This window comes from Sciurus carolinensis, chromosome 10 (genome assembly GCF_902686445.1).
Source record: "Sciurus carolinensis chromosome 10, mSciCar1.2, whole genome shotgun sequence".
NCBI lineage: Eukaryota > Metazoa > Chordata > Mammalia > Rodentia > Sciuridae > Sciurus > Sciurus carolinensis.
This window is the reverse complement of record NC_062222.1, coordinates 2,588,202-2,601,131: the sequence shown is the minus strand read 5'-3', so window position 1 is coordinate 2,601,131 and position 12,930 is coordinate 2,588,202. Positions and strand designations below refer to the sequence as shown.

The following is a 12,930-nucleotide window of genomic DNA, read 5'->3' as shown; positions in this document are numbered from 1 at the left end:
CCTACATTGTGATTCCTTAATTCAGGTTCAACTCCAATAATTAAAAAAAAATGGTTTGTTAACCATTATTGCTTAAGCATTAATTTACCTTAATCACACAAATGAAATTTACTGAACTATTACTAAACACTAACTGCTGTGCATTAAATTTACATTATCATATCTAATTCTAACAACCCATGAAGTAGGTGTTAGTTTCTATTCTCTTCATGTTTATAAAAATAAGAAAATTGAAGCTGAGGTGGTAAGAACATAACTTGCCTAATGTAACCAAAGCTGTAGAGCTGACACTAATGTTCCCAACAATTGTAGCACACTACTATCCTTGTTTAAAATCTCTCATAATTATCAATAATATCTAACATGTGACAAGATTTTAAGCCACTTCATAATCTGGCACCGTCTTATAAACGATACTGTGTATTGTTTCTGTATATATACTATTCTATACTAGCAATAAATTTATCTGTTCATTGTTTTATAGTTTTCCATTGCTCTTTCCTCATGTTTTCTTTTCTCCAAAATTTTTTCCTTTCCGTTATTCAATCATGAATGCTTAATTGAGATTACCAATTCATGGATTAATATAGAACTACTGCTTAATGATCAACCCAGAACATAAAAGAAAAAAAAAGATAACTGCAATGTCACAATGTTAATATTTTATTATTTTCTTAATTGAAAATGAAAAAAAGATGCTAGTGTGTATAGTTCCTTTTTAGTGTTGGTTAAAATGAGGATTAGATTTTGGGATGGTACTGATTAAGGTTCAAAATTGTTAAGCCTTTTATCATTTTTGAGTTCTCTATCGATTCTTGGTAAGGATATTTAATCTCTACCTTTCAGAAGGTTTGTGTTTAATGACTCACACCTACTAGCAAAGGTCACTTTAAATCAATGCATATCATCATCAATAGAGGCAAAGATAGGTAACTAAAATATTACTAAAGCATAGGTCAGATCAGTAAGATTAGTTTTTATACAAACTAACACATCCCAAGTATCTGGACTTACCTCTTTCAATTATAAAAGCAGCCAATGAATTGCTACATTTCAGATACTGTGAATGACTAGAAATTAGTTGATTAAATGTTTCTTTAACAATCTGTGAAATCTTTGCATACTGGATATGTCTCCCTTCTAGAAAAAATTTAAAAGCAATATGAATTTGAAGAACATTGTAATTTCCAGAGCTGTCTTATTTTTATTATAACTTTACAACCAAATTAGTTAATTTACAGAGACATATAAGCAAATTTCTAACTTATGTCATGATTGGGATTTTAAAATATTCAACTATAAAATACAAGTTATTGGGTTTTTGAATATTTCTTATAAAAAGACTTGTCAGTACTAGAGGATTGATTTGTACTTTTAAAATGCACTCTGAAAAGACTGTCAAAACTCTTAACACAGGACAATTCTATGGTAGAGGTCTGTCTCACACACTGCAAGATGACCAACATCTTGCCAAATGGCAATAATTCTTCCCAATCACTGTGGCAATCAAAATACACTCCCACTGAGAACCACTGCAAAGCACTAGGCAGTTAGACTCAATACACTTCCACGTTCCCACTTAAAAAAACCTCTTTGAAGGAGAGTTAAAATAGTTTTAAGTAACTAGGATTATACTAGAACGGTTTATAACCAAGAATAAACATTAATGAATTGCTTTGAGATACCAGTGTAGGGCCCTGATGTAATGTTACTTTGTGTATATGTAATTGTATACTCCTAGTAAAGAATCTTTGTTCTAAGAGAATGAGTTGCAGAAGCACTTGATACAATGTTTTTCCAAGTTTGGTTGTAAACTAATGATGGTACTTGTTATTTCATGATGTTTCATGGTGAATGCTGCAAGTCTAATCAAGTGGCTCACATCCATTTACTAAAAAACAATGAAATAATTTTGCTCTCATGTACACATATTTTTCAGGTGTATAATTATAATTTTTTTATATATTTATTTTTTTAATTGTATATAATTTTTGCATAAATTATTATTTCCTTAATAACTACCATCTAAAAGGCACCAATGCTGAAGTAAGTTAACAAGTCTCAGCTAATATTCTGTTAAGTGGATACAACATTTTTGTTACCTATTTACATGTTCTTGTTTACAGGAAACTTGATTTTCTTTGTTAATACTCTATTTGTGGCAAAACAAGCAAATGCATACTATCAAAAAAATGTTTAAAATAGGACAGTTGAAAATCAATCACAGAAATGAAGCTCTGAGAAAGCAGAATGAACTATTACCTCTTTATTACAAAACTTATGGTACAGGAGATGCAGTTTCCACTTAATGTTCTTTTTAAAAAAAATTAATTTTTTAAATTCTTTTTATGAAACAAGGTATATACATTCACAAGTTTCCCTTTCCAGATACAAAACCACTACTACCAGTTTCTTAAGGGTATTTTGAGAAAATACATGTAAATATAAACATGCATCATTAAAAAAAAAAACTGGGGTATGCTAAACCCCACTCTTCACATTACTTTATCTTGGACATCAAAGAGACATTAGTGTTATTTCATTCTTTTTAGTGGTTCCACAAAATGAAATGTACTGTAATTTATTTAACCATATCCTATGCAGTTAGTAATTAGTTTATGATATAGAAAAATACACTACGATTAGTACTAACAGACCGAGAATTATGCATGTGGCAAGAAAATGTTTAGAAATATCAAAGAATATTTGGGAATCAATACACTAACAGGGGATAGGGATGAGGATACAGCTCAATGGTAGAGTGCTTGCCTAGCATGTTTAAGGCCCAGGGTTTGACTCCAGCATTGCAAATAACATCACCACCCCCCAACACACAAACAATACACCAGTATACCTCCTGATGTTAATATTAAAAGAAGTAACAAATGCCCTGAATATAATTACTCGATGTATCTCTTCTTAGCACACGTGTGAAGGAAGTACAATACTGTTTTCCCTATGCATGTGTGCTGACTGTTGAGGGAGTAAAATAGTCACACAAATCACTGGGAATGAAGGAGGAGGTAACAAGATGACACATATAATGTCAGTTAACACTTTTTTTCCTACAAGTTGCTAATTTCAAGGGTCACTCATCATGGGTGACTTGAACCTCTTTTCAGAACCAAAAATCCATCTATTCTTAATAAAGCTACAGTCTGGTTAGATTTACACAGCAAGGTAGATAGGCTGAGGAAGTGCCTATTTCTATAACTGGACCAAAGAGTATTAAGAATTTTTTCATTCTCAAATCCTTTTTCTTCAAAATTAACACATCTCCCGTTTTACCCCTAAGTTTGAAGGGTGATGTTTTGCTCTCCCTTTCCTGACAGTTGACTCCTGACACCTGAGCCTTTTAAACCATACTGTTTATTAAAACTACATATTCCTTCTTCATAGATTATGACCTCTTTTCCCATGGTAATGCAATCTGTTATTGTCAATCCTTGAGAATTGTCCCATTAGTCATTAAAAATGTCTAGTCTCAGAGGCTGAAAGGCAAGAGCCTCTTCCCATACTAAGAAATCACTGCTGTAGGACTGATCCTTCATTACTCTTCTGCTCATCACTTCTTATGACTGTCAAGTGACCATATCTAACTACTAGTGAATTTTGCCCTTCGAATGTGTTTATTTTCCTTGGCCTGGTTTTTTTTACTCCATTGCAAGCATACCAATGTGTAAAGCCTTTTTCTTTGCCTCAGAGAAAGACAATGGAAGACAAAAGTTACATCAAAAATTTCAATCCTAACTTCCAGGCTTGGAAAATGAAAGCAAGAATGGTTTTTCTTTTTTCACATTACAAACTTTAAGATCTGTAGCATGATATGTTGTCAATGGAGAAATTTAAGAATAATTTTCTGCTTTCAAGGAGATTAACAGTCTAACAGGAAAAGGACATAATAACTACAATATTGAATATGATGAGAAATTTTAATAAAATAAAGGTTACTATTTAGTGAGCACCTATTGTGTCAGGCACTAATCTGAGTATTTAACATGTATGAGTTCATTTAATCTGCACAATAACTATAAGGTAATTACTGTAATGGTCATTTTACAAATGATGAAATTAAAGTATGCAGTGAAGTAACTGGTAGTGGAACACACAACTAGTTATGTCAACTAAGTTGTAACTTTCCTGGGCTTCAGTGATTGGTAACTGGCATTAAAAGAAAGTGAATATATTATTTGAAATGAATGTGCCAAATGACCATCGAGCACCAGAAAGTCACTGGTTTACATTAATAACAAGACCACCAAAACAAAGCATTCTCCAAAAAAGGAGTTACATAAAACTGATGAACTATCTTCCTTACAAGAGGAAACTCCTTCCTTTAATCTTTTTTCTCCTTATTTCTCTCATTTTTAGCATAGAAGAAAATTTTCCTTTTATTTTACAGAGGTGGCAATAGGTTTGAATGATACAAAGTTAGTGTACATTTTCATACCTCTGCATATCAATTATAATTTTAATTGGGTTAATCCTTTAAGAAAAAACATCACAAAGGACTTTCCTACCATAATGTACTTTTGAAACATAAGCTGGTTCAGGTGTAACAACAGGTTCTGCAGGGATAGGAGGAGGACCTGTAAATAAAACAAAACATCAGGAAACATGAAACTTCAATATTCCAAAGAGCTGGTATTCTACTATTCTATAATGACAGCAATCCAAAAATGATTATTTTCTGTATACTTCTGCCAACTCTAGGTCATCAAATGCCATAAACTATTTTCCATTCTGATTCCAGGTAAGCAAACAAATCTTAGTTTTCTTAATCTTCCACTACTATATAGTTTTCTTTGTAAAAGTTGCAACATTGTGAAAAGCAACCAAAATAAAGTCAAAGACAAAGCAAAAAGTATTCAAACTCTAGACTAAATTTTGTGTAAGATGGGAAACTGATTAAGTATATAGAAATGAGCAAAGAACTAGTGACAATGTTACCTTAGGGCTCATATTAGAGAAATGCTAACTACAGTTAAATTTACACACCCAGACTTGAAAAAAGTGGAACTTTAAACACTCAGAGAAAGATGGATCCAATTCTATTTACTGAGTATGGCTAAAAAGATATTAAATCCTGTTTATCATGCACAAATAATCTTGAAAAAGAAATAAAATAAGACTGCACAAGATGGTATGCATTTTAAAATGCCATGTAAAAAAATGCCAAAATAATTTCAAAATAAAAAGAGCAAAGCTGGAGGATTCACACATCCTAAACTTAAAAACCATTTTCTTACATCCTAATTCACACACTTACTCCAAAGTTACAGTAATCAAAATAGGATATTACTAGTACAGACATACTGTTCAGACATTCCAGAAAGAAACCTGTGCATATATGGCCAAATGATTTTTAACAAGAGTGCCAAGGGCAGTAATTTCAACAAATGATTCTGGGAGAACTGGGTATCCATATGCAATAGAATGAAACTGGATACTTGCCTTTCATCATATGCAAAAATTAACTTGAAATGGATTAAGGCCTAAATGTAAGAGCTAAAACTATAAAATTCTTAGAAGAAAACAGGAAAAGCTTCAAGACATTGGATTAGGCAATTATTTCTTGGATATGACAAAGACACATGGCAACACCAACAAAGAAAGTGAACTTTGTCAAAATTAAAAACACTTTTATACAGAAAAGGACACTTAACAGAAAAGGAAATCCAGAGAAAGGGGAAAATATTTGCAAATCTGAAAAAGGTTTGATATCTAGACTAGAGAGAGGAAATTATTAAACTCAACAAAAGACAGCCTCATTGAAAAATAAGGACTTTAATAGTCACTTCTCTAAAGACAAATATTCAACAAGGCATGAAAAGATACATCACAAACCATTAGGTAAATGTAAGTCAAGTCAACAAGGAGATACCACTTTTCACATCCATTAGGTTTAGCTCATAGCAAAACACAAAAAGTGAGAGCAAGGATGTGGAGAAATTGGAACCCTTGTGCACAGTTGATTTGAATAAACTGGTGCAGTCATCATGGAAAACTGGTTTCTTAAAAAAATTAAATACTTATCAAATGATCTAGCAATTTCACTCAAAGAACTGAAAGCAGGGTGTAAGATATCTGCACAACAGTCAAAACAAAAATTCACAACAGAAAAAAAAAAAAGGAAGCAACCCAAGTGTCCATCAACAGAAGAATGGATAAATTGTGTAATATGCATGAATGTAATATTGTTGAGCATTTAAAAGGATACAAAATTCTGACATATTACAACCTGGATGAACTTGAGGACATTATACTAGATGAAATAAGACAGTTGCAAAAGAAAACAAACAAAAACCAAATACTGTTATGATTCCACTTATAGAGACACAAAGTAGCATGGTGATTGTCAAGGGCTTAGGGGAGAGACAAATGGGGAGTTGTTATTTAAGGAGTGTAGAACTTCAGTTTTGTAAGAAATTATTCTGGATATTGGTTGCATAACAAAGTGAATGGATTTAACATTGCTGAACTGTACCTGTAAAATGGTTAAGATGGTAAATTTGAAGTATATTTTACAATTAAAATTACTTTCTTTGTTTCTGGGGATTAAACCCAGGGGCACTTTACCACTGAGCTACATCCCCATCCCTTGTTGAAACAGGGGCTCGCTAAATTGCTGAGGATCTTGCCAAGTTACTGAGACTGACCTTGAACCTTCTTCAGTCTCCCAAGTTGCTGGGCTTACAGGCATGCACCACCACAACTGGCCTAAAGTTTTTAAATTAAAAAAGAAGCCAAATAAACTAAACTTAAAAACCAGATTCTTACATCATGTCAAAAAATATTAAACATTTTCAAAACTTAGAAGAATCAATCACATCATCCTTGAAAAGAATTCATACAGTTAAAAGACTGTACTTAGGGGGCTGGGGTTGTGGCTCATGGTAGAGCACTCACCCCTGGGTTTGATCCTCAGCACTACATAAAAATAAAGGTATTGTGTCCACCTACAACTAAATACACACACACACACACAACTATACTTAAAAATACAAAATGTGTACATAATGTGAAAAAAAGAACACAAAAGAATCTTTGAACAGTGCTGAGTTTAGAAGTTTGAAAAAAATAATCAGCTTAAAATTTCATGCACAAAGACAATGACGACTAAAAAACAGATTAGGTCAACACAGCAAAGAGAATACTTCATTTTTTCTTCTACATCCTTTCTCAAGAAAGAAATCTTAAAACTCAGTTGTTTATGACAAAGAAACTGTAGAACACTACAGGGGAAAAGATAACCTTATCATGTATTATTTCCAGGCTGTTAAATATGCTTTAACTTGATTTTACTGAAGTATTTAGCTCTTAGAGGATAGAGGATGGGTCTAGATATCCAGTACCTACTACAGTTCCTGGAACATAGTATATTCTCAAAACATATCTACTGCATGCTATGGTTGGAAGGAAAGTGGAAAAATATTACTGGAGACAAAGTATACATAGGTATATTGATAGCTGATAAAATAATTTTATATAAGGAATTCTTACTAAGAAATCAAAGTAATGTCTTAATATTCTTTATCAAAGGTTCTGCATTTCACATTTACTTTTTAAGTATTCTGGACAAAGACTTAAATATAAAAAATCTAAATCACTAGTCACTAAGCTACAAGTGGGTAATATTTATTCATCCACAGCATATTCAGTGCTAACAGTGAATACAGTAAAATTATTAGATGATAAAACCAGGATTCAAAATTGTCAAAATTGACTTTGTATTAGAAAGATGAATTTCTAGTTTAGTCATTACCTTCCAACTGTTTAGAAGAAAATATTACCCATATGACAAAATAAAGAGGCAAAGAAATCACATGACATGACATTGTTAGATAAATTGTGATAAAATGTTAAACTTCTAATAAAACATTCTTTGATCATGCCAAAATCAATTATATATGTAATAGAATATTATTAAAAAAAAAAAAAACCCAGGATAATTAGATGTGTTCCACAAACATGAAAACAAGAAACATCAGATAAAGCAAAAAAAAGCCATACCCTAAAAAGCAAACCAAAAACAAACCCATATATATAAAATAGGACAAAAGGAGTAATTTAAGATTGAATTTTAAAGGTGTCGTCTACAACAAAGTGAAATCAGTGATCAATGTTCTTTGCAGGTCAAACAACATGTAAAAAAAACAAACGCACCAGAGTAGTAACAACAAATGGCATTTATATTGTCAACACTTATAAGACATTTACCAAAATTATATCTTGCCCTAAATATTAAATCAGAAAATTAATACTCTAAGTACCTTCAAATACAAAATATGACAAACTATTTGAAAAATAGTGAGAAAGACTACATATTAAAATTTATGAGGTGTGGCCAAATTACTTTTTTTAAATTATTAAATAATGCTTCAATTAAATAATAACCATTAAAATATAAAAAGAATTTAACTTAATCTTAAGTATTAAGAAATGACAAAAAGCTGACGTTAAACTAAAAAATCAAAAAGCTCACTAGAATGAACTGTTTTTAAAAAGAATGAATTCATAGTCACTGCTTAAAATCAAATTCAAATGCTTTTAAATGTTGCCTCATTTACATGTAAATCAAAACAATCTAACATGAAACCAATGCTGGCAAAAACAATTACACCATTTGTTAACATATTCTTAAAATTAATTGTTAATAAGATCTACTATCATTTGATTTTTGTATTATTCACCAGGCACTGGTTAAGGGTTTTTGCATGCATTTAATCATTATAGTCACAGAATATAGTTAACCTCATTGTTTTTCCCTGTGGAATGAAACTTATGTTTAGAAGGCAAATAATGTGTTGGCCTATAGGCAACCTTAGCAATCTAATTCTGGAATATACAGTCTTAATCTATTTGCTATGGTACTTTTGATCATCATTTTCTCAAGTAACAACTATTTACTGAATCTAATACAGGTAAAATTTGAAAACAATGCATTAAATCCTTTTAAATACAAAATGTACAGGGTTAAGTGCCTTGGTAAGAACCTAATAAATTATAGAAAAACACCATTTCAGGATTTGAAATGATAATCTGACAAGTTATCAGACAGCTTAGCCATGTTCATAATGACTTGTAATAATGAAACAAGAGAATTTCAACTCCTATTAAATATATCAGCAAATCTTGTAAGTTCATTTCTGTAGTTGCCAAGTAACTCTTCATTAACATCAATCTTTAGGTAATTCCTCCTGGAAAATAATACATTTTCCAAATACTTTGTAATCAAGAGTATTTACCTGATGGTTCTAACATTCTTGGTTCGGGTTCATCCAATTGTAGAAGCTCATCAAGAGCTAATTTTGCAGCATTGGATCTAGACTCCTTTTTGTTTTGTCCCAGTCCAGTCTTATATTGAATACCATCCACAACAGCACAAAAAGCAAAATATGGTCCCATAACATTACCTTGAAAAAGAATACAGAATAACTGCTACAATTATTCACAGTATATTCCTGCAAACAATGTTTGTATATAGGAAAACATTTCAGTAAAAAAAAAAAATTCTGTAAAATTTAATCTAAAACACCAACCCGTCTTTTTGTAGGACCAACAGGGGTTTACACTAAAGCTAGATGAACTAGTTAGAGGATTCAAGAAGCTTGGTGGCTCCAGATTCAGTGTGAACAATTGAGCAACTTTAGAATACATGTCAAACATGGAGTGACAGTGAATGCCATGCCTGGCAATGGTAATCACTCAAAAGATCTATTCAACAATCAACGAGAGGTAAACTGTACAGACTTCGGTTAACTTTTTTTTTTTTTTAAAGCTTCAATACAAGGGGAATTTCTTCCACCTTTGAATTGCTCCTATATTCTAGAATACAATGAATCCTTTGAAGAAAACTTATGAACATTTCAGGGCATCATGGTAAGCAGCTCAATCTACTATAGCTCAAGGAAGGCTGGGGGTGGGGACCCATGAGAAAAAACAAAACACAAACAACAATAAAGAAGATAGCCTGAAGAATTAAACTTGATGTCTGGTCCTCCAAATTCCTAGGATTATTTTTACACTGTTACTCAACTTTCATATTTGCCTAATGAAAAACAAAGTGGAATTATCTCCTAAAATCACAGTTCAACGATTTTTGTTTCAAGTTTTACTTGCTGGTAGTAGGAACTTTAGGAGCCTAAATCTCTTTTTGTTGATGGTTAGGTACAATGACTCTGCACCTAAATCTGGTATCTTATTTCCTCACATATAATCATATTACATTAACTGTTTCTTGTTTATTTTTTTGGTACTGGGGATTGAACCCAGGGGCTCTTAACCACTGAGCCACATCCCCAGCCCATCTTATATTTTGAGAAAGGGTCTTGCTAAGTTATTTATGGCCTCAATAAACTGCTGAAGCTGGCTTTGAACTCATGATCTTCCTGCTTCAGCCTCCTGTGCTGCTGAGATACAGGCTTGTGCCACCACACTTGGCACATTGTTATTTTAAAGGTATGCATTAAGGCTTTACCAGGAACTCCTGAGGGCATCTGGGTTAATTGCTTTCCCTAAGACATCAATTTCCCGTATTTCTTCCTTCATAATCACCTGTGCTTCAATTCAAATTTACCAAACCACACAGCATTCTGTGTATCTACAAGTGGCCCAGATGATTTTTAAATAGGAGATACTACACATATTTGTTAATATGCACTGTGTCAGAAAGCTAAGCCTATCAGGTTCAGCCACTTTATAACCCAGGTTCTCAAATTTTAATAGGGATCTAAATTACACGTAGAGCTTGCTAAAAATACTGATACTCTTGTCTCAATGCCAAACCTACTGAATCATACTTCTAACATTAAATTAACCCATTAGCTATCAATGGGTCATGGTTTTGAGCAGTTTTTCCTGAGAAAACAACTGATCCACCTTGTCTTTCTTACAATGACCACGAGGTTATCTTTTCCAGGGACAGTCTGAGAATAAAGCAGGAAAGCTAATAAATTACACAAAGATTAAGCCTACTTTTTTTTTTTTTATATCAAGAAAACACCACATTCTATGTTAAGACCCTAGTTTTGTTACCCAAGTTTACTGGTATAGCCACACTTAAGTGTCCTTTCACTGGAAAGATATTTTCCAGCACCATAATAACCAAACTCAACTTTGCACTTGCCTGTTGTTACAGTCTCCTTAAGGTCAAGCTGAACCCGCTGCATTTGTGCAAATTGGTGCAAGGCTGACACAGGATTTATCTCTCCACGTTTGTATTTCATTATAAATTCCTTAGGTATTTTCTTTGGAGGCAGGACAGGATGTGAAATAGATGAAAGACCTTTAGAAAGCAATGGTTCTGGAAAATTACCTAAAAATAAATGTTTACATGGTCAATTTGGTTAAAATACAAAAGAAGCAAAAGCACAAAATCCTGCTCAAAAATGGAAGATACATTTAGTCACATGCATTTTTGGTTCTACTGTATAGTCTGGCACAGGAGCACAATCTATTACTGTATATCTTTTGACATATGATTTTGAAAAAAGAAATATTACCATATTAATGATATTGGAAATTCATGGAATTTTAGTGATGTCAAGGTCTTCAGAGATGGCCTTTTAAAAAGATGATGTCACTAAGGCTTAGAATGGAGACAGATCTGGCTCTGTCGGGAGTACAGCCCAGTATCCAGCGCTATTTTATACTGCCTGTCATACTCGAACAGTACAGCAAATATGAATAAAATTCCACTTAATTTTCAAGTATAACCCCCTGCTTTATAGTTAATACTTGGTTAAAAAATTTTTGGAATACAAACCAGTGTAAACCAGTCCTTTACCCAAAGCCTCACCTCAAAATGTCAATACACTGAAGTGGTTTAACAGTCAAGGTGGTAATGAGGGGTTAAGCGAGAGGCAGGGGAAAGCGTCCCGGCCTCCTGGGGGTTGGGAGTCAGCTTACAGGCTCCAGGTGGCACTCAGCTGCAGGGAAACGTCTGTGCCTGGTATCTCAGAAAGGTTCAGGTCGGAGGCTTGGCAGAACTTACTGGCCATCCCAGAGTCCTAAAGAACCGAGGCACTACTACAAATGAAGCCCTACCGGTCACTTGTGTAACCTTGGAAGCCATGCTGGACAAGCTGCAGCTCTCCGAGGAGTATCCTGCGGGCGCGGTCACCGTCTGGGCTGATGGCTGAACCGGCAAATTCTTCTTCAGCATCTGAGCGAAACTAGGGACCCTGGAACTCTGAAACCAGTCATTACTGCCAGACGTCTTCTCGCCTACGGAGCACGACAAAGCGGGCGGGGAGCGGCGTCCTGTGAGACCGAGAAGCCCCCGGGCGCCTCCAGCCGTTCCCAGGGCCTCAAACGCTGCCGGGCCACGCCAGCCCTCCTCACCCACCCGAGGCTGCTCCTGCCTCACCAGGCCTACTGCCCGCGAGAAGGGACACCGGCCTGGGCACCCCCGCCCCCATGGACCCCCTGACACCGCCCGCTGAGGCCGCAAACCACAGGGCGCGGGGACACGACACGGGGGACGCCGCCGGCAGAGGCCGCAAACCCACCGGGCTGCGGGGACACGGGGCACGCGGTCCGCAGAGGCCGCAAACCCACCGGGCGGCGGGGACACGGGGACGCAGCCGCGCAGGCCCTGGGACGCGCAAGGCCGGGGAGCAGAGCAGGCCCCCGCGGCCCTCCCGGCCGACGCCACCCACCGAGGCCGTCCTCCCCGCCGCTCTCTCGGCCGGACCCCGCGGGCAGGCGCGCGGCCAGGGGCAGGCCCAGCCGCAGGCCCGGAGCTCGCCGGCTACCGCCCGCTGCCGCCATGGCGTCCTCCCTGGCGTCGACGCTCGCCTCAGGCCGCTCTGCGCCCGCGCACGAGGCTGCCGAAGCCGCGTCTTTCAAAGGCCGCCTCACGCCCCTGCGGGCCCGGGTTTGCGCCCCCGCGCCCGGCTCGTCCAATCACCAACGGCCTCGCGGCCC

At 35.7% G+C, this 12,930-nt stretch overlaps 1 protein-coding gene across 2 annotated transcripts in view; it reads right to left on the bottom strand.

Annotated features, from left to right (window-relative positions):
* The window catches only part of Adad1 (adenosine deaminase domain containing 1), a 46,477-nt gene extending 34,272 nt beyond the window's left edge, over positions 1-12,205 (bottom strand). The window contains exons 1-5 of one of the 2 annotated variants that reach the window (XM_047567003.1): positions 12,049-12,205; positions 11,129-11,317; positions 9,249-9,416; positions 4,521-4,589; positions 1,015-1,140 (exon numbers count right to left, since the gene is read on the bottom strand). In XM_047567003.1, coding sequence (XP_047422959.1) covers positions 1,015-1,140; positions 4,521-4,589; positions 9,249-9,416; positions 11,129-11,317; positions 12,049-12,166 — 670 coding nt within the window. In that variant the 5' untranslated portion in view covers positions 12,167-12,205. The remainder of the gene's footprint in view (positions 1-1,014; positions 1,141-4,520; positions 4,590-9,248; positions 9,417-11,128; positions 11,318-12,048) is intronic. The other variant, XM_047567002.1, reaches the window with a different exon arrangement.
* Between the last annotated feature and the right edge of the window lie 725 nt (positions 12,206-12,930).